General features: G+C 36.0%; 1 protein-coding gene and 1 long non-coding RNA gene across 2 annotated transcripts; one reads left to right on the forward strand and one right to left on the reverse strand.

Annotated features, from left to right (window-relative positions):
• Window positions 808–6683, reverse strand: LOC110262827. Its single transcript, XR_002347832.1, has 3 exons — window positions 6572–6683; window positions 5968–5969; window positions 808–820 (listed from the first exon to the last, which is right to left on the reverse strand). It is a non-coding gene; the product is annotated as an uncharacterized LOC110262827 (long non-coding RNA).
• On the forward strand, window positions 7699–13897 carry LOC107640537. Its single transcript, XM_016344052.2, has 3 exons — window positions 7699–7882; window positions 13047–13261; window positions 13361–13897. Exons 1-3 carry the CDS (start codon window positions 7699–7701, stop codon window positions 13895–13897), a joined length of 936 nt encoding a protein of 311 aa, XP_016199538.2.

The raw sequence follows: 23405 nt of genomic DNA on the forward strand, positions 1-23405 counted from the left end.
AAATCGCTGGGGGCATTTTCTGCAGATTTTTGTACGTGGCGTCTGTCACGTGTCTGCGTGGGTCACGAGTTCGCGTCATCTGGGAGTTTTCCTTAGCATGCATACGCGTCGGTCACGCGTACGCATCAATTGCGTTCTGCTCAAGGCGCGCATCCGCATCATCCACGCGTTCGCGTCGTCCATGCGTTCGTGTCGCTGCCTTTTTCTTCAAAACTCTATTTTTTGTTATTTTCTTCTATTTTTGTATGTTTTCTTTTTGTCCTTTGAGCCATTCCTGCTCTATGAGATCTGAAAATACTTAACACACAAATCACGGCATCGAATGGTAATAAAAGAGTAATTAAAATTAATATTTTTAAAGCATAGGAAACATGTTTTTTACTTATTTCATAAAATAAGGAAGGGAAAGTAAAACCATGCAATTTACATGAATAAGTGGGTGAAGGATTGAATAAATCACTTAAATTGAGCACAAAATACATCATAAAATATGGGTTTATCATACACATACAAGTCTTTTTGGCTTACAAGTCTTACAAGTTGGGCCAAATCCAACAGAAGCTACGCTCACCCACAAAAGCGTGTTAACACGCGCATTACGTTTCCAACGCGCTCCTTCACCATTATGAACGACTCTTCTTCTTTTTCTTCGATGAAAACCACAACTGTCATTTTTTTTGCGTTTCTCCTCCTCCTCTTCTTCTCTCTTCTTCTTCTCCTTCTTCTTTGTGTTTCTCCTCCTTTTTCTTCGTGTGTTTCATCTTCATTGTCGTGTTTTCTCCTCCTTCTTCTTTTGATTTTGCAACATTATGTATTTTTTCTTCTTTATTTGATTTTTCTTCCAAAAAGAATTATGAGAACATAAAATAAGAAGATGAAGAAGAAGAAGAAGAAGCAGCAGAAGATGATGAGGAGGAAGAGGAAGAGTTTTGAATTATGCAGAAGTTATCAGAATAAAAATACACCCAAATATTTTCATTTTACACCCAAATATCTTCGTGTTAAACCCAATTTTTTTCGTTTTACACCCAAATTTGCTGCAAATACAGAAATAAGTTGTGCTATGTATACAATAAAATCAACCACCAAAGTCATCCACTAGTATAAAATACATACTGGAATACAAATATACATTGAAAATAAATTAAAGCACACATGTATTTATACACAAATACATTGGTGACTAATTTTAGTGGCTGATTTTAGTGTACAAATAGCATTTTTGTACAGAAAAATGTTTCCTAATGCTGCATTTTTTTTCTTCTTCTTTTCCTTATTTCTTTCTTTCTTTTAGTGAAATGAATGTAAGTTCATCCTCTTCCAAGTAATTTTACAGCATTATGTGTTTCTTCGTCTTCTTTGTTTAATTTTTTTGTTTTTATTCTTGTTAAGAGAGTAAAACAAGAAGAAACTTGAGAAGGTAAAACAAAAAGGAAAAGATGAATAAGAAAAAGAAGAAGAAGAAGATGGTGATGATGATGAAAAAAAAGAAGTAGCAGCAAAAGATGAGGAGGAGGAAGAGGAAGAGTTATGAATTATGCAGAACTTATCAGATTAAAAATACATCCAAATATCTTCGTTTTACACCCAAATATCTTCGTGTTACACCCAAATTTGCTGCAAACACAGAAATGAGTTATGCTACATGTACACTAAAATCAGCCACCAAAGTCAGTCACCAGTATAAAATACATACTAGAATACAAATATACATTGAAAATAAATTAAAGCACACATGTATTTATACACAAATAAATTGATGGCTGATTTTAGTGTACAAATAGTATTTTTGTACAGAAAAATATTTTCTCTAATGCTGCATTTTTTTCCTTCTTCTTCTTTTCCTTATTTCTTTCTTTCTTTTAGTTAAATGAATGTAAGTTCATCCTCTTCCAAGTAATTTTGCAGAATTATGTGTTTCTTCTTCTTCTTTGTTTGATTTTTTTGTTTTATTCTTGTTAAGAGAGTAAAACAAGAAGAAACTTGAGAAGGTAAAACAAAAAGAAAAAGACAAATAAAAAAAAAAAAGAAGAAGATGGTGATGATGATGAAAAAAAAGTAGCTTCAGAAGATGAGGATGAGGAAGAGGAAGGGTTTTGAATTATGCAGAACTTATCAAAATAAAAATACACCAAAATATTTTCATTTTACACCCAAATATCTTCGTGTTACACCCAATTTGCTACAAATATAGAAAATATTTTCTCTAATTCTGTATTTTTTTCTTCTGAATTGAACCACACCTCAGCCACTTGATTGGATTAAAAAATAATAATCAATTTTGTTCTGGTTCAATTGACAATCTGAACTTGAATTATTCATTATATTCAACAACGAGATAACTGATGGTGGAGGAGAAAGAGAAAAAGAAAGGAAGAGAAGAAAATCCAATTAAAAATGAAGGAGGAAGAGGAGGAGGAGGAAGAGGTGATGTTGATGACGACGATAACGAAAAATAAGAAGAACGAAGAAGGAGAACGTACAAGAAGAAGAAGAATGTGTACGCGTTGATTGAAAAATCTGTTAAGAAGATGCGTGAAACATACGTAACATAAGAGGCGCGTTTTAGGGGTAAGTGAATTCCAGGACTTGTAAGACTTGTATAGCAAAAAGACATGTATGTGAAGATTAATTCATATAAGTGTATATATAAAGGATTTAATGTGTTTTAAACACTATAATTTTAAAAATGAGTTTTTTCTAATGTTCTTGATTACAAAGAGTGGCCTGACAACCAGGAGTTTTATTTTCAAGATAATAATCAGTATATACATTTAATGTATTAGGAATTTAATTTTATATTTTTACCTAGACAACTTGGGAGTATAAAATTTAATCCACGTGTACTGATAAAAAATTCTCTAACAATAGAGATAAATCCTAAAAGTTAGGAGATTGCAAAAAAAAAATTTATCTCTTGTTTACAAGGAGCAACCTAACAACCATGAGACTTGTACTCAAAGATAGACTTTATTTATGCATATGATGATGTATAAGGAGAATTAATTTAATACTTGAACCTAGACAACTTAGGGGTATAAAATATAATTTATTTAAATAATTGTCTGAAAGTCAGATAATTATTTGGGATTATAATTCTATGAGATACAATTTAATCATGTTTATTTAGAATAGGTATGAGTAACAAGTTGACAACTAAGGTACTCATTCATGATTCTAAATAATTTTGACAGAAATATATATTTCTTAATTTACTTTCATATTTTAGATTTTTTAAATATGTCCACTTTTTGTATGGCATACTTGAAAGTAATATATTGGCTATAATTTGAGAATTATTTTTCCAAAAGGTTATCATTGAGATGATAATCCTATTGAAATAATATCCTCCAATAAAATTAGTTGTGGAACGATTAAAACTTGTGAAGTATTTAGAATATTATTTTACTGCAATGTGGGTTGTTTTGGCAACCATGAGTTCCAATTTCAAAGGCATCTACTCACTATTTATTACTGAACATCTTAAAAAGATGTATAGTGCCCAAAGTAAGATAGTACGACTATAAAAAAATTCTTTAAACTAGTGGGAGTATTGGATGATATATTTTAAATTAAACTTTAGAAGTTGGAATGCCGTTAGGTGAATGGCTTTAGCGAGATTTGTTCTTGCAAATATTTTTAAGATTTATTTTGTTACAGACAATTTATAATTGTCCTTAATACACTACTAGAAAACTAGTTATTACAGACAGATATTTTCGACGAATTTTATCCCACGGAAATACAGACAGAATTTGCAAAAAAATTTTTGTCGGAAACAAAAAAAACGAGTTAGCATAAATTACAGACGGAAAAGAGAATCCGTCGATAATTCTGTCGAAAAAATTAATTTTTTTGAAGGAAATGGTTACCGACGGAAAATCCGTCTGTAACTAAATAAACAAAAATGCTGCATTTTATTAAATTATTATAGACAGAAAATCTGTCTGTAATTTAAAATTTTCCATTGGAAATATTGAGTTAAATGTCCCCACCTTATCGAGCTCCATTCACACCACACATTATCAAACGAGATTCTCCTCTCTTTGTCAAGGCGTCAACGAGCTACTTCTTCTCTCCGCCGCTGCTGCCGCCGCTCGCATCACATGAGCTCCTCCAGCGCCGCTCGCATCGCACGAGCTTCTCCGGCACCGCTCGCATCGCGTTTCTCCCTTCATCACCATCGTCGCAGAGCCCTCTTCGCTGCTCTCGTTGCGCGTCTGCTCCCTTCATCGCTGTCGTCGTAGTGCTCTCTCCGCCATATAGGTTATCTTTTCAACAACTATTGTATCCATTTATTCAAGTATCCATATTTTCTGTGACATATATTCCTAGCTAGGCTTTCCGATCTGTGATAGCTTGATCTGATCTATGAATTTCCGTTTGATTTTGTTGACATAATATTTTCTTATTCTAACTCATAAATCACTTTAAATTTTCCTAAATCATAAAAATCCTATCAATATCTGAACTAGAATTAACCCATAGAAGGTGGAATCAGAGCTTAACAGCAGCATAAAATTATTTTCTGTACGCTTATTTTATAAAAAAAACGTACATCTTTTATGTTCAAAATTTTGATTTCTTCTGTTCTATGTTTTTTGTTCTGGATTGCAACTAGTTAATGCTATTACTTTTTTCTAAGTGGCCAATAATAGTAATACAAGTGATGAATTTAATGCACATAATTATTGTCAAACACTTGATTGTTAGTTGATTATGAATTTTTTTTAACTATCAATCATTTCTGTTTTCTTCGTGGGATGGACGCTATGGACTTGTTGTCTGCACTGACAGTGCTGTAAGATCATTTCCTAATCAAACATACGTGTTATATTGTTGGGGTTATTCTCTAACATCTGAAATGGATATTTCTATTTTTCAGGTCTTTGTCGAAGGACCTGCTAGGCCTACTGGAGGAGCTGCTGCTATTGCCATGCTTGTTTGTCCTGATGCTCCCATTGCATTTGAAAGAAAATTGAGGGCAAGCCATATGTCTCATGCTTATGATTTTTACAAGCCGAATTTTGCTAGTGAATATCCAGTAAGCTTTTCATTTTCTGTCATAAGATTTTACCTTTGGGATAATGTAATTTGAAAGAAAAACATGCCAATCGTTTCAGAAACTGTGTAACTGCCCTTTCAAATTCAAAAATTTAAATTTGGCACATGGATGGCATGTGATTAAATAAAACTTATCACTTTAATTTCTGATAAGATAAGTTTTAAGGGACAATTTGGTAGTACGAATTTTGACTTGTTACGAAATTCAACTATGGTGTCTACTAACTCATATGCATTGAGTCGAAAAATCTGGGACGAAACTGGATGACCATGCCTAGTCGAAGCTTTGACCAAGTAGGGACTCGACTATAAGAAAACAGACCTTTGATTGTGAGATGAGTCGAGTCGAGAAGCATTTGGGTCGAAAACTTATACTTGCACGTGGTTTAATCTAGAAGTACTATACAGAACGTGGAACTTGAAGACCAAGGTAAAAGAAAAAACATCGAATGTCAAAATTTGGGAGCCAAGATTCTTCATGGTCAAGGCAAGGTCATGGGATATGAAGACCCTGAAAAAAAGGAGGAAGCTAGATCGTAGGGAGAAGAAAGTATTGCCCAAGTCCACCCTCATCGTTTATCCATATTGAGGCCATGTGACGGGTATGGCCGTCGGAATACCTTCTGTCGACGTTGGCTTGAAAGATTGGTCGAAGGGACTGTCTCTACTTCAGGGCCTCTAGTGAAATTTCAACTATCATTATTCGACATATCCGTCGAAGTTGAAGCTCTATCCGTCATGATTAGCTTACCACTACATAATTGCATACACATCTCAACACGAATTTAACCCAGGGTCCCACCAGGCATGTCAATTTGTTTCACTCATTTTTTAGTTGACTTCGACAGATGGCATCGAAACGATCTTTTATCAAGATCTCAAGTATCAGAAAGCAGATATGACTGCTCTGAAAAAGAGTGAGCTCGACCGAAAAATTACTTAATTAGTGTCAACGCAATCTATGTTGAGATTGCTAGTGGTAAACTTTATGATAAATGACAAAGGAATGAATAATTAAATGGAAAAAGACGATAAAAGCACACAATATTGATTTTAACAAAGAAATAATGAAATTCAAAGAAATTAAATGAAACTGAACCAAATAAACAAAAGGAAACAAGTAAAAAATCGATTTATAACACTCACATGCACTTGCACTCCATATTCTTCTGTTGCATCACGGAGACTGGGAATTTGATGAGCTTATGTGATAATCTAGTGTTCCTGATTGAAGTCTCTAAACTCTTCTGAGTTTCTACTATTTATAGATTATGGAAATAGACTTTCCATGGAGCATGTTTGTCCACTATCTTACTTCCTCCTTTTTCTCAGTCATGACCTTGCCTTGACCATGAAGAATCTTGACCCTAAAGTTTTGATACCTACGTCTTTCTTAGTCTTCAAAGTCTCACGTTTCTTCAACTTGCTCCACAAATTTCGCACCCATGTCCTCCACTCAACATGAAAGTCGAGTTGCAAGCCTTGATGATTAGAGAAAAGAAATAACCAAGGTTGTCAAACTCGCGAGTCTAGGTAAACTCGTGGAGCTAACCTAGACTCGACTCATAGACTCGTACGAGTTTACCTATTATAAATTTTTTATAAAAAAATATATATCATGTATAATATATATTTACTCAAATATAGACATTCAAACTTAACAATTTTAACATCAAAACACGTAATAAATTAACACAATACTACAATTATAACAAGTACTCTAGACCACACATTTAAATCCTTCACAAGTTTCATATTAGAAATTATTTTTTTAGAGTTATCCACTAAAATACAGAGTTTCAGATTCAGTTGCAACTTGCAAAGTTATCAAAGTTGATAAATAATAAATTCAGATTTCAGATTTCAATTGCCAAGTTATGAAGTTATCCACTAGACCACTATTAAAGTTGATAAATTCATAACCAACACTAACAAGTAACAACTACAAATTACAAGAAGCACCTATTAAGAACAAACTAAACTAACACTAACATTTCAGAGTTTCAATATTTCAAATATTCAAATTGATTAACAAAAGACAACTAACTAAGAAGTAACAATCTAAGTATCTAACACTAACGTCTAACAACTAACAAGTCCAAAACCAATTAACCTATTGTCTATTGATATCAGTAGTTTAGAAAAAATAATTAAATCACTTAACCACACATGTTAGTTTTCTGATACATTATAAACTTACTAAAGCATCAGTTTAATTTTTTTCCACCAAATTTCAATAACCAATTCTGTGTATGACTTTTTAATCCATATTTCATCATTCATCTCACCAGAATTCTAACTAAAAAAAATTTAAAAAGTTAATTTCAGAACCAAAATGGCAGAATTCATACCAACTACCAAAATTATTGATATTTAAATTTGTTCAAAAAAATTACCTTGGAGAAGGAAGCTCAGGCAGAACCGAAGAAGACGAGAGGCAGCTCAGCTGCTCAGGCAACCGGAAGTGAAGCAGAAATAGATCGGCAGTGCAGAATTTTAAAATCACAGAACAGAGGTGTCAGGCGAGGAACGCAGACCAAAGCCGAGAAACAGCGTGCCGTGAAGCCTTCAACGTACCACGAGGAAGAAGATGGCTTCGACCGTCGAGGAACCTTTAGTGTCGAGGGTGGCGCCATGGCGGAACGAGGTGTCGAGGAACTTTCAGTGTCAGCCTTCAGCATCACTGAGGAACTGGCGGTGTACCACGAGGAAGAAGATGGCAGTGGATCCGTCGGGCCTCCGGCGTGGCGGCACAGACAATGGTGGGGAAGAATGATGAGCTTGGAGAAGAGAGTGAGGGGAGAAGAGAGTGTTCTGTGTTAGCCGTTTGAGATTAGGGTTACATTACATGAACGGCGCCCTTTGTCTTTTTTTTTGGGCCCAAAATGACGCCGTTTTGGTGAAAATGGGCACCCAAATCAAACTCGCTGACTCACCCTCAAACTCGCGAGTTTGATCGATTCTGTTCGAGTCTATCCGAGTCTACCCAGAAATGAGTTTGTGTCTGAGTTAACTCGATTCTACTACCTAAACTCGTAAACTCGTACAAGTTTACGAATTAACTCGCGAGTTTGACAACAATGGAAATAACTACCCTTCCGAATCTGACGCTCTTTGAACTATTTTTTCAACTTCGACTTGCCTATTTCTACTTCTGTAGTCGAAACATTGCTTTTATTGTCGAAACCACTAGTAGTAAAAAAATTTTTTTTTATATCAACAGTTGTGTAACACCCTACCACACAGAGTCTTATGCTTAAGTCATAAAACAGAGGTGGCGAGGTATTATGACCTCTAAAAGTAAAAATCTAGTACGTATAGTAGTGTAAAAAGGTTCATAACTAGGAGCCTTTGAAGAAAAAAGGGGTAAATCAAAACCGTTAAATCGAAAAGTGCAACACTCCGATCGATAATGTAATCGAAACAGATAAAGAGTAAGCTAACGCTAAGAGATATACAAAAGAGTGCCAGAATACATATATCAAGACTCGGAACTCGGCTTGCGAAGATGACCGGCCCGAGCATATAAGTATATATACATATATATAAGGGAATTACCCAAAAACAACCCCAAAAGACAAAATACAAAACCTGCTTCTCCAAAATACCCTCTAAGAGGAGTTAATACAAAATACATATGCAGTGGAGAATATAAGCATCTAAACCACACACACACACACACACACACACACACATATATATAAGTAGAGAATATAAGTATCTAAACAAGTATATAAGATCAAAATAAAATCCCAAGAGCTAAGGATCTCTGCCAAAAGGAAGTCTCTAGCATGCCTCAGCGAGGAGCCTCACGTCCTGCATCTGAAAACCACAAAATCCGCATGGGTGAGAACCGGAAGTTCTCAGCATGGTAACCGTGTCCAAATATCTACCATGTAATTTCCTGGGAAAGCTGAAGGCAATCCTAGAACTTCCATATATAATCAAAGCGTATGAAATATAACTAAACCATGAAAATAAAAATAGGCGACTAACTTAAGGATCTTCAGACTAACTAAATATCCCCTTTCCAAATCCTGCAAACCTCCCAACCACCAACAGTAATTGAAATGCAAACACAAGTATATCAAACAAATAAATGCACAAGTAAGAAGTAGATAAGACAATTAGGCAATTAGCAAGTAGAAATGCTATCAATTAGGCAATCCAGACAAATCACATATAATGCATATGATGCATGCCTGTCCTAGTGGCTGATGAGTCTCATCTGTCGGTTATAAAGCCAACCCGACAAGTCCTGGTAGTTAACCATTGGACTGTCCCTCTGTCGTGCATCCCTAACTTGAGTTATTCTCAATATAAATCATAATTTCATATATATATATCCAACACCCTCACTAGTGTATATTTACAAGGCGAGCTCATCCGGAACTTTCACAGTGTCCGGCCACACTTACGACATAGGGTCAGCAGAGTATCAAGTCTCCACCTGGAGCACGGGGTGGCTAGCCACTGCTTTCACCCAGGAAAACTCGTATCTCAGATAGGTGGAGTGCAACAATCACAATAATCATAATTCAGCATATATGCATATAAATCACAGCCATATATTAACATTCATCTCAGCCATCCGGCTTACAAATTATAATCTCATAATTAGACATAATCATCATCACACACTGCCATTCGGCTCATATCATACTTAGCCATTTGGCTCATATCATATACAACACTCCACTATACTCCTCAACACCTCATATCATCATCATTCACCATACTCATCACAACATCCCCTTTCTTCCTCCACGAGTTACCCTCTTCCTTAGCTTACTCTCATTCACTAGGCATTTTACATCAATTTAAGATTTAGGGGATGAAATTGGGGGTTTATAAGTGTGAAATAACATCTCGGAAGGTTACAAGCTTGTTGAGAATGGGAAATACTTAAAAACAATAGCTATAGAAAAGAACTGAGTCGCGTGCGTACGCATAGGAGCATTTTTAAAAGCGTGCGTACGCACAGGAAGCAAAATTTCAGGGTTGAGTGCGCACACAAGGTGTGCTAGCACCACCAACAGCATGCCATTCTCAATATGTGCGTGCGCACAGATCTGTGCGTTCGCACAGCTTGCAAGACTTCCTTGGCCATGTGTGCGCACAAAGTGTGCTAGTGCTCCCAGCAACAGCCCCATTCCCGCATGTGCATACGTGACGATGACCAAATGCACGGGTTTGGATTTTCACACTAAAAGTAGAATTTGTCCGTTGCAAGTATAGTCCAAACCCAACAATTAAACATCAATCAAATAACAAATTCAATACAAAGTAACCGAGATCAAGAGTACTTCAACATCGAGTCGTTCTCCCTAGGACGCAATTGGAAATGTTTCTCTTTCGGTTGTGGAGGCAAAAAAGGGTTTTGTGCAATCAAAGAAACAAATATTAAAAGAACCAAGCAATAAAAGAACTAAGCAATGATCAAAATTGGAAGTAATGCAATTAAAGAGAAATGAGATCAAAACTAGTGAAAATGCTATAAATGCAATAAAAGAGCCTTGACTTGGGAATGAGAGTCTAAGAATCCTATCATTGCCATAACTACAACTATGATAATTATGATGAGTCAATCTCTCCTAGTCAACCCCAACCATCGAGGAGTAAGTCAAGCAAGCATAATTGACCTTAATCCATAAGTCCTAGCTAACTTACCAAACTAGTTGATAAAAAAACTAGCGTCAATGGAAACAAGAGTCAACTAACTACCCAAGAATTACCACTAAATGTCAGACATTATGACTCTAGTATCCTAGGAACTCAAACCACAAGCCAAGGTGGGAAAATCTACTCAAATTCTAAAGTTGGCATTTTCATAAACACCTTGTGTGCATAAAAGTAAAACATGGAAAATTACAAGGAAAAATAACAAACTATAACTAACTATCAACAAAACCAAACATAAACAAGCAAACAAGCATAAAGAAAGCATGAAACATTAATTTCATCAATCAAAACTTCAAGAAACTCAAAATTGCAATTATAAACAAAGTAACTTAACCAAGGCAAAAGAAAGTAAATGTGCTATAATTAAGGAGGAAATTGAGAGTACTTACAACAAAGATGAGCAAAATCCAAAATTAAGGTTGCTATAAAATGCTACATGAAGATGGAAATTAAACCCTAAGAGAGCAATTCTACTCTACTCCTACTCCTACTCCTACTACTTTGAAACTTTGGAAAATAAGTGCTAAGTCCTAATGTCTTCAAATGTGTTGATATCCCCTTTATATATCCCTTCATTTCAGCATTTCAGCCTTCCAAAATGGGACAAGAGCCCCCAAAATTTGCGCAGCACATGTTTCATTAATGCAATCACGTGCAGGGACCTGTGCGGACGCACAGACGTGTGCGTCCGCACACTCGGCTAAAAGTTGACCTGTGCGTATGCACAGGTGCTTGTGCGCACGCACACATGGAAATTCTCGCTTGTGCGTACGCACACAGGGCTGTGCGCACGCACACTTCACTGTGTGTGCTTTTCCTTGTTTTCTTCATGTTTTCTCCCTTGTACATGCTTTCTTCAACTTTTGGCCATCCATTCTTGCCTCTAAGGCCTGAAATCACTCACAAACCATATCACGGTATTGAATGATATAAAAGTGGAATTAAAATCACTAATCTAAGCATTAAAATGCATGTTTTCACATTTAGAATCAAATTAGGGATCAAACAGAAAAGCATGCTATTTTGGTGATTAAGTGTGAGTTCATGTGCTAGAATCCATTCAAATCAAGCCAAAATACATCGGAAAATATGGACTCATCAATTTTCCCACACTTAAACAATAGCATGTCCTCATGCTAAACCAACAAGGAAAATGATCAAAAGGGGCAACCAACTTATTGAATGCAACTATCTATATGCATGCAAGTATGTAAGTACTATCTATACCTATATATCTATCTATAGTTTCTATATGAAATTGGTGAAAACAAATAATCAAATTCCCAAGCAAGTATAGACAAATAGGGCCAAGCAAAGAATTAATCCAATGTATCCAAAATCTAAAGAATTGATTTAACTCATCAAAACGAAGCAACTTGCAAGTATGCATGATAAGAAAGGTGGAGACATAGAATTGAGTGATCGAACCCTCACTAGGTGTGTATACACTCTAATCACTCGTTGTCTAAGGGTCAATTCACTCAAGTCTCCTCTAATAATATTTTCAAGGGATTACTTTTCATCTAACAATCAACAAGTAGTGATGCATGAATGCAATTATCATGAGGATTTCATATGGGTGTAATGGGGCTAGGGTTAAAGTGGAATAGATATGGCTAACTGGACTAATATGATTGAATCCTTGATTAGTTTAAGTATCCAACTTAACATTTCCCAATCCAAAGACAAGAATATGCAGCCTAACCTTCCTATTCTCACTTTTTATACACATTCATGTATGCTCTTTCATTTACATCACATATGCATTCCTCATTCATTTTTTTCCTTTTCTTTGGGGTGGCCTTTGTCCCCTCTTATTATATGTATATTTTCTGTGACAAATGCATATGGTTAAAGCAAATTGACACATGAATGTGCACCTATTTTTTCCAAATTTTCAATAAGTACCCAAAATATTTTCTTTTACCACCAAGGTTTCCCAAAAGATTCCCCCACACTTAGATGTAACACACTCCTTCAACCTAAGCTAATCAGGGGTGCAGGTACGTATAAATACCCAATTCCCAGCGCTACAAGCCTCCAACCAGTTTTCCATCCCTTTTTTTATTTATCAGCGTCTCCTCCTCTCTCCCTTCCCGCCTTCACTTTCCAAAATTTCAGGTAACAACTTTTTCTATTCTTCTTCTTCTTTATTTTTTTAATCTTTTTATCTTTTACCTCTTTGACTCTTATTTTTTTTGTTTTTTGCAGATTAAAAATAAAAGATAATAGTTCAACAAGTGATTTTTCACTTCTTTTTCTCAAAAAAAGGTTCTATTTTTATTCTATTGTTGATGAAGCTAGAGATGAATCTAAAACGGAGCAAATGGCCATTTTTGTTTTGAGATTTGTTACTCTAGATGGTTTTGTTAAAGAGAGATTCTTTGATCTTGTGCATGTCACTGATACTTGTGCAACAACTTTAAAGAAAGAATTGATTTCTGTCCTTTCTCATTATAATCTCCAAGTTGAAAATATTAGGGGTCAAGGGTATGATGGTGCTAGCAACATGCGGGTGAGTGGAATGGTTTGCAAGCTTTGTTTCTTAAAGATTCTCCACAAGCATACTATGTACATTGTTTTGCTCATAGGTTACAATTAGCATTGGTGGCAGCTTCAAGAGTCAAGAGNNATACAAGAGTTGAATAGTAGATTTAATGAGCAAACAATAGAGCTTTTGACTTTGAGTTGTGCTTTGGATCCTAAGGACAATTTCAAATCATTTAATATTGAAGAAATTAGCAAGTTAGCAGAGAAGTTTTATCCCCTTGACTTTCCTTCTAATGAGCTAAATATTTTGAAATCTCAGTTGCAACATTATCAGCATGATATACCAAATCATTTGAAAGGCATTGGTACACTTTCTGAATTGTGTAACAAGTTGCAAGAAACGGGAAAATCAAGAACTTATCACATGGTTGATAGATTAATACGTCTTGTTTTGACTCTACCAGTGTCTACAGCAACAACAGAAAGAGCTTTTTCAGCAATGAAAATTGTTAAGACAAGACTCCGAAGTAAGATGGCTGATGAATTTCTTGCAGACAATCTGGTCATCTATATAGAGAAAGAATTAGCAGCTATTTTTGACACAAATTCAATTATAGATGATTTTGAAAATAGAAAAAAACGTCGAATAGCCTTTTCATGATATAAAACTGTAAGTGGTATTTTTTATATATTATTGTCTTACTTTGATTGAGATTATATATTTATTTTTTTTTAATTTTATCAATAGAAATAGTAATATAAAATATCATGATATAAAACTGTAAGTGGTATTTTTTATATATTATTGTCTTACTTTGATTGAGATTATATATTTATTTTTTTTAATTTTATCATTAGAAATAGTAATATAAAATATTTCTAGTAAATTATTAAATACCGCCCCCCTAAATAGTTAGCCTAGCTCCGCCCCTGAAGCTAATCAAGGATGCATTCCAAGGTAAATTCATGATTTTCTGCTTAAGGTTGTAATGTGGTGATATTAAAACCAATGGGATAAATAAGGCTCAAAAGGGGTTAACAATGATAGATATAAGGGTTAGGCTATATGGGTGAGTGAGTTATGCAAAGATGGCGTCAATCATGCTAAATGCAATTCAAAACATCAAACATTGGAAATAAAGAATCAAGCAAAACCAAGATTACAATCATAGAAGGAGAAAAATCACACTATGAACAAAATTAGTGGTTATAATGTGTAACCACTCATTAAAGCTCAAAGACTCACAAGGCATTTTATTCTATCTCTCTTCTATGTTCTACAAAAATTCATTCAAGCAAGTTTGAAAATAATTTTCTCAATCAATTCAATAGAATGCCCTTGAACAAAATTCTTAGAAATCCTTGTTGTTTTTCACCAAGATTATTTTCCATATGTATGTATGTTGTGATGGATGCAAATTTTTCAAAATTTTCCTAGTTCTATTCCTAATTTTCAACATTGCAAAAACTAACATGAACAATTAGGACAAAATCGAACTAGGTGCTATACTATTCACAACATCCAATTAGAAACACTATAAATATCTACAAGAAACATAATAAAAAGAAACAAAAATAGAGTGCAATGTGTTCGAAAAAGAAAGTTTACGCCCCAAAATGACGAATCCTCCCCCACACTTAAGCGTTGTACGGTCCTCCATGCACAAGCACGATCCGGGGAGAATGTCTCTTAAGAGCTCCACCTTCGGTTGGTGGATGCGGGGGATCAGGTTGTGTGAAAATTACCAAGTACGAAGCATTCTTGGCATCTCCATCCTCGGGTCCTCCTCATCTCCCGGCTCCTTGCCATTATATCTCATCCTCAAAAGGAGTGAATAAGGTATAATTAGGAATCATAGGACAAGTGGCACAAAAGGGTAAAGGAGTAAGCTAATAAGTATCTAATTGAGGAAGTTTGCATAGTGGTGTAGAATACACACAACGGCTGGTTAAAGTGGCATCCACACAATCAAAAAGTAAAAATGAGTTCCTTAATTATATGGCCTAAGATGCAACTAAGAGAAGAGCATCAATTAAAACACATGCAAGCTTAGGCAATTACAACAAGAGTGAATTGAATGTGGAAATTATTGGATAATGAAGTTGTGCAAGTGAAAGCACAAGATTAATATAAAATAGCACAACTAACAATAACCAATGCAATGATGAAGAGTACTACCTATTCCTCCTTAAGAATAATCAAATAATCACAAGGAAAGGTGCTTGCTACAAAAAGTGACAAGTCTTGATAAGAATCAAGTCAAGTCAACTCAAACAAATGCAAACCATTAACAAGGAGCAAATACCTTGTGATGTGATTATATTGATTTAAAGACCATGATGAACAAGCAATTTCATTCAATTCACTAAATTCAATATGTACTTGTTAAAAATTTGCACCAAATAAGAAACAAAAAGTTAATTTTTAAATCAATTTGGTGCTAGTAATTCAAGACAATAAACAACAAGTACATGATTGGAATTTCAATCCCAAATAACATCATCACCATTCAAAAGTGCACAATTATTGATTAGAATGCCAGATAAGGATATAGTCTAACACATATGGTCGCAACAACACATGGATTAAACAAAAAGTTTATTAAGGCAGTATGTCAAACACATGGAATGCGGTGCACATATTCAACAATTCAAGCAAAACTTCAAACATCAACAACCCATAAATGAAAAATTTGAACACTTGCAATACAACAAGCAAGAAATTAAGCAAAAAGTTAAGCTAAATAACCAAACTTAAATAAAGAAAGCAAAAATTAAGCAAGCAACTACATATAACAAAGAAGATTAAAACAAGAAAATTGAAAAGATGGAAAATAGAAAAGAAAGGGATAGGTAACAGTGGCACTTGTGTTAGCCACTGCGACGCTCACGGCGGTGGAACATCGCCGGAGAAAAGAAGAAATAAAGAAGAAAAATAAGGAAGAAGGAAGAAATAAAAGAAAGAAAGAAAAGAAAAAGAGAGAAAGAAATAAAGAAGAGAGAAAAGACTTGTGCGGACGCACAAGGTCGTGTGCGGACACACAGAAGGAAGAGATGGGGGGTATGCGCGCGCACTGCAGCGTGCGAGCGCTGCAAACAGAAGATGCATCGCAACCTGTGCGGACGCACAAGAAGGTGTGCGCTCGCACAGAAGAAGAAAAAGGGTTGGGTTCACACGCACAGTCTGTGCGTGCGCTGCGACCAGGGGGTTGCCAAGGGCTGTGCGGGCGCACATCTTTATACGCGCGCACAGGTGGCTTCGTCATTTTTTTTTTGAAAAGGTAAAAATGACCATGTGTGGGTACGCATAGAGAGTCGTGTGCACGCACAGAATGAAAGTGTGGTGGGGTGCGCGTGCATAGAGGGTGCGAGCGCTGCGAACAGAGCGTGCTGCAACATGTGTGCGTACACACACTGCTGTGCGCTCGCACAGGTAGTGAAAAACAGGGGAAGAGTGCGTATGCACGAGGCTGTGCGCACACACAGAACTCTGTTTCTGCAACATTTTTAAAGCCTCTAAGGCACCCACCATGATATCAATCAAATTTTTTCAAGTCCAAAACACATCATTCATCAAAAACACATGATCAAACATAAAATTCAACTAATTTCAACCTAGAAAGCAATCAAACTAAGCTAATTAAAGAGACAAAATTCAACAAATAAAACTAAAAGAATGAATGGTCGAAAGGATATTACCATGGTGGGGTGTCTCCCACCTAGCACTTTGGTTTTAAGTCCTCAAGTTGGACTTTTGAGTGAAGCTTGTGTCATGGTGGCTTATGCTTCCACTCATCCTTGAGTTGCCACCCATGTTTGTTCTTCAAGAATCCTCCGAGATCCCACACAAAGTACATCAAGCTCTCAAGCAACCTCAAGCAATTAATTGGGATCCAAAATTGTTGGTTGTAGAGTTGTATGCCCGGATCCCACACTTTGGTTTCTCTATCATCCTCTTGTTGACCTTCACTTTTGTCCTTAGATGAGCAACCTCTCCAAGCACCTTTTGAGCACCTACTTGAGTGTTGGACTCCTCCAAATTGGACCTTGCACAACTTGTGCTTTGAACTCCATTACCAACCAACATCCAATCCTTCACCATTCAACACTCCAAGAAGCGCCTTGAGTTGATAGTCCGTTTCCAAGAGAGCAAATTGGTATAGGCCTATGAAGCTCATGGAGGAAATTGTTACCCACTTACTTTGTCCTTGGTGGAGAGTTATCCTATCAAGCTCTTGCACTCTTGCTTCCACTTCATGGGTGATCACCTCTTCCTCACCACTCTTTTCTAGCTCTTCCATATCCCTTTCAAACTCCAAGGGGAAAGCTTCCTCAAGATCATTGAGGGGGTTGACCAAGGTGGACAAAAAATCATTGATGATGCAATCCACTTCTTAATTAAACTCTCTCAATTCTCCATTCACCTCTTCCGGCTCACTAGCCTTACCTTCCTCCTCTTGTTGCGATTCTTGCCTTAGCTCCTCTTCCTTTCCTTGAGGCTCCATGTTCTCCTCCTCACCACACTCCTTACTTGATCCTCCACCTTCTCCAAGGGGAATGTCTTAATTTCTTAAGTGTAGCAAGGTCAGGCGGTTCACCGCTTCGGCTATGGTGTCATTGAACTCCCCTTGCTTCCTTCGGAACCCTTTTTGCTCTTGGAAGAATGCTTGAAGGTCTTGTTCTTCTTAGGGCAAGGGTTGGAAAAATTCATATCGGGGTGGAAGGGAAGATTCAAAAGTTGGGAGAAAGGTTGTATATGGGAGAGGTGTGTGATGAGCGGATAATTTATACGCTTTTTGGCATTGTTTTTACATAGTTTTCAGTATAATTTAGTTATTTTTTAGTATATTTTTATTAGTTTTTAAATAAAAATCACATTTCTGGACTTTACTATGAGTTTGTGTGTTTTTCTGTGATTTCAGTTATTTTATGGCTGAAATTGAGGGACTTGAGCGAAAATCAGATTCAGAGGTTGAAGAAGGACTGTAGATGCTATTGGATTCTGACCTTCCTGCACTCAAAGTGGAATTTCTCGAGCTACAGAACTCCAAATGGCACGCTCTCAATTGCATTGGAAAGTAGAGATCCAGGTCTTTTCAGAAATATATAATAGTCTACACTTTGCCCGAGTTTAGATGATGCAAACTGGCGTTGAACGCCAGTTCCATGCTGCATTCTGGAGTTAAACGCCAGAAACAGGTTGCAAAGTGAAGTTAAACGCCAGAAACAGGTTACAAACTGGCGTTCAACTCCAAGAAAGACCTATACACATGTAAAGCTCAATGCTCAGCCCAAGCACACACCAAGTGGGTCCCAGAAGTGAATTTCTGCATCATTTACTCATTTCTGTAAACCCTAGTAATTAGTTTAGTATAAATAGGACTTTTTACTATTGTATTTACATCTCTGGACGTTTAGTTCTTAGATCATGGAGGCTGGCCATTCGGCCATGCCTGGACCTTGTTCTTATGTATTTTCAACGGTAGAGTTTCTACACACCATAGATTAAAGTGTGGAGCTCTGCTGTTCTTCATGAATTAATACAAAGTACTACTATTTTTCTATTCAATTCAAGCTTATTCCTTCTCTAAGATATCCATTTGCACCCAAGAACATGATGAATGTGATGATTATGTGACGCTCATCATCATTCTCACCCATGAATGCGTGCCTGACAAACACTTCCGTTCTACATGCGAGCAAGCTAGAATGAGTATCTCTTAGATATCTAATATAGAGGACCGAGTCCGAGATATTAGAATCTTCGTGGTATAAGTTAGAACCCATGGACGGCCATTCTAGAGATCCGGAAAGTCTAAACCTTGTCTGTGGTATTCCGAGTAGGATCTAGGAAGGGATGGCTGTGACGAGCTTCAAACTCGCGAGTGCTGGGCGTAGTGACAGACGCAAAAGGATAGTAAATCCTATTCCAGTATGATCGAGAACCGACAGATGATTAGCCATGCAGTCACAGCGCATTGGACCATTTTCACTTAGAAGATGGGATGTAGCCATTGACAATGGTGATGTCCTACATAAAGCTTGCCATGGAAAAGAGTAGGAATGATTGGATGAAGACAGCAGGAAAGCAGAGGTTCAGGAGGAATGAAAGGCATCTCTATACGCTTATCTGAAATTCTCACCAAAGAATTACATAAGTACCTCTATCCTAGTTTATATTTCAATTATATTTTAATTATCAAATCTCCATAACTATCTGAATCCGCCTGACTGAGATTTACAAGGTGACCATAGCTTGCTTCAGGCCGACTATCAATTTGGCTGTTGTATGTAATGTCTTGTTGAAGCTTGTTCTGCCCTGTCTAATCTCTTTAGACTGAAGCTTTAGACTAACATTGCATGATTCCTGGAATTCTTATTAAAAATTTTGAAATCCTTATTTTCTTTTTCAAAATAATTTTCGAAAAATACCAAAAACATTAATAAATTCATAAAAAAAACAAAAAATTTTGTGTTTCTTGTTTGAGTCTAGTGTCAGTTTTTAAGTTTGGTGTCAATTGCATGTTTTTAAAATTTGTGCATTTTTTCAAAAAATTCATGCATTGCATTCTTCATGATCTTCAAGTTGTTCTTGACAAGTCTTCTTGTTTGATCTTCATATTTTCTTGTCTTGTGTCTTTTCTTGTTTTTCATATGCATTCTTGAATTATTAATGTCTAAAGAATAAAAAGTTTTAAGTTTGGTGTCTTGCATGTTTTCTTTTCTTGAAATTTTTTCAAAAATAAGTTCTTGGTGTTCATCTTGATCTTCAAAGTGTTCTTGGTGTTCATCTTGACATTCATAGTGTTCTTGCATGCATCATGTGTTTTGATCCAAAATTTTCATGCATTGAGTCTTTTTTATGTTTTTCTCTTTCTTCATTAAAAATTTAAAAATAAAAAAATATCTTTCCCTTTTTCACTCATAAAATTCAAAAATTGGGTTGAATTTTTCAAAAAAATTTTTAAAAATCTAGTTGTTTCTTATGAGTCAAATCAAATTTTCAATTTAAAAATCCTATCTTTTTCAAATCTTTTTCAAAAATAAAATCTTTTTCATTTCTCTTTCATAATTTTTGAAAATTTCAAATTGATTTTCAAAGATCTTTTTCTTATTTTTATTTCTTATTTTCGAAATTAATGCTAACAATTAATGTGATTGATTCAAAAATGTTAAGTTGTTACTTGCCTATTAAGAAAAGTTCAATCTTTAAATTTTAAAATCATATCTTTTAGTTTCTTGTTAGTCAAGTAATCAACTTTAAATTTTCAAAATCAAATCTTTTTAAATTTCTTTTTCAAATCTTTTTCAAAATAAATTTCAATCATATCTTTTTCAAAATCAATTTCAAAATCTTTTCTAACTTCTTTTCTAACTTCCTATCTTTTCAAAATTTAATTTTCAAATCTTTTTCAAACCAATCCTATCTTTTTGTTTCAATCATATCTTTTTCAAAACTACCTAACTAACTCTCTATCTCTAATTTTCGAAAATCCCTTCCTCTTTTTCAAAAATTCCTTTTTAATTAATTAATTGTTTTAAATTTAATTTCATTTCATTTTTCTTTTTAATTTTCAAATTTTAATTCTAATTTTAATTAAAAACAAAAATATTTTTCTTTTCTTTTTATTTAATTTTCGAAATTCTCTCCCCCTCATCTCTTTCTAATTATTTTATTTATTTACTAACACTTCTCTTCATCTAAAAATTCGCCAGCTGAGTAAAAGAATCACTGAAACTCCTCCTAGTACTCTCCCAAGCAATACAAAAGAGAATCCAAAAAGATAGTGCTAGGCCATTGATTTAACCATCATGGCTGAACCTACAAGGGAGGGAGAGGACGTGAATCCCAGTGAGGAAGACCTCCTGGGACGTCCAGTGATCAACAAGGAGTTTCTCTCTGAGGAACCAAAGGAATCTGAGGCTCATCTAGAGACCTTAGAGATTCCTTTGAACTTCCTTATGCCATCCATGAGCTCTGATGAGTATTCTTCTTCTGAAGAGAATGAAGATGTCACTGAAGAGCAAGTTGCCAAGTACCTTGGTAAAATCATGAAGCTGAATGCCAAATTATTTGATAATGAGACTTGGAAAGATGAACCTCCCTTGCTCATCAATGAACTGAGTGATCTGGATCAACTGACATTGCCTCAGAAGAAACAGGATCCTGGAAATTTCTTAATACCTTGTACCAAAGGCACCATGACCTTTGAGAAGGCTCTATGTGATCTTGGGTCAGGGATAAACCTCATGCCACTCTCTGTAATGGAAAAACTGGGAATCTTTGAGGTGCAAGCTACCAGAATCTCATTAGAGATGGCAGACAATTCAAGAAAATAGGCTTATGGACAAGTAGAGGACGTGCTAGTAAAGGTTAAAGGCCTTTACATCCCTGCTGATTTTATAATCCTAGACACTTGGAAGGATGAGGATGAATCCATCATCCTTGGAGGACCCTTCCTAGCCACAGTAAGAGCTGTGATTAATGTGGACAGAGGAGAATTGATCCTTCAACTGAATGAGGACAACCTTGTGTTTAAAACTCAAAGATCTCCTTCTGTAACCATGGAGAGGAAGCATGAAAAGCTTCTCTCACTGCAGAGTCAACCAAAGCCCCTAAAGTCAAACTCTAAGTTTGGTGTTGGGAGGCCACAACCAAACTCTAAGTTTGGTGTTGAACCCCCACATTCAAACTCTATGTTTGGTGTTGGGAGGTTCCAACAATGCTTTGAACGTCTGTGAGGTTCCATGAGAGCTCACTGTCAAGCTATTGACATTAAAGAAGCGCTTGTTGGGAGGCAACCCAATGTTATCTAATTATATTTATTTATTTTCTGTTATTATTTTATGTGTTCTTTAGGTTGATGATTATGTGAAGTCACAAAAACTACTGAAAAATAAAAAATAGAATGAAAAATAGAATGAAAAACAGCACACCCTAGAGGAGAACAGTCTGGCATTTAAATGCCAGAAACAAGCATCTGTCTGGCGTTTAACGCCAGAAACAGGCACCAAGCTGGCATTTAACGCCAGAAACAAGCATCTGCCTGGCGTTAAACGCCAGAAACAAGCTACATTTAGGCGTTTAACGCCAGAAACAGGCAGCAGTTTGGCGTTAAACGCCAGGATTGCACAGCAAGGGCGTTTTACATGCCTAATTGGAGCAGGGATGTTAAGTCCTTGGCCCCACTGGATCTGTGGACCCCACAGGATCCCTACCACTTCTTCTCTCATCTTCACACCTTTTCATAACATTCTTCCTCAATTAACCTCCACTAATCACCTCCATTACTCCTCCAAAACCATCATACAACCCACCTACACCCACCCACTTAAATTCAAACCATCACTCCTTCCTTTTCACACATTATAACCACCTAAACCCCCTTGACCGAACCATTCATACACTTCCATCTCCTCAATTTTCTTCTTCTTCTACTCACTTCTTTCTTCTTTTGCTCGAGGATGAGCAAACCTTCTAAGTTTGGTGTGGTAAAAGCATTGCTTTTCGTTTTTCCATAACCATCTAGGGCACCTAAGGCCAGAGACATCCTCATTGAAGAGGACAAGCCCATCACTAAGAAAAGGATGGAGCAAACAAGAGATCATGGACCTCAACAAGAGCATGAGGAAATTCCTCACTATGAAATCCCTGAGATGCCTCAAGGGATGCACTTCCCTCCACAAAACTATTGGGAACAAATCAACACTTCCCTAGGAGAATTAAGTTCCAACATGGGACAACTAAGGGTGGAACATCAAGAGCACTCCATCATCCTCCATGAAATTAGAGAAGATCAAAGAGCTATGAGGGAGGAGCAAGAAAGACAAGGAAGAGACATAGAGGAGCTCAAGAGCACCATTGGTTCTTCAATAAGAGGAAGACGCCACTCTCACTAAAGTGGACTCATTCCTTATTCTCCTTGTCTATTTATTTTACTATTTTTCGATTTTTGAGCTTTATGTTTTATTTATGTTTGTGTCTTTACTATATGATCACTAGTGTCTAAGTGTCTATGCCTTAAAGTTATGAATATGAATCCATCACCTCTCTTAAATGAGAACTGTTCTAAAAACAAAAGAACAAGAAGTACATGGTTTCAAATTCATCCTTGAAACTAGTTTAATTATTTTGATGTGGTGACAATACTTTTTGTTTTCTGAATGAA

This window comes from Arachis ipaensis, chromosome B05, assembly GCF_000816755.2.
Source record: "Arachis ipaensis cultivar K30076 chromosome B05, Araip1.1, whole genome shotgun sequence".
In the NCBI taxonomy this organism is placed as follows: domain Eukaryota; kingdom Viridiplantae; phylum Streptophyta; class Magnoliopsida; order Fabales; family Fabaceae; genus Arachis; species Arachis ipaensis.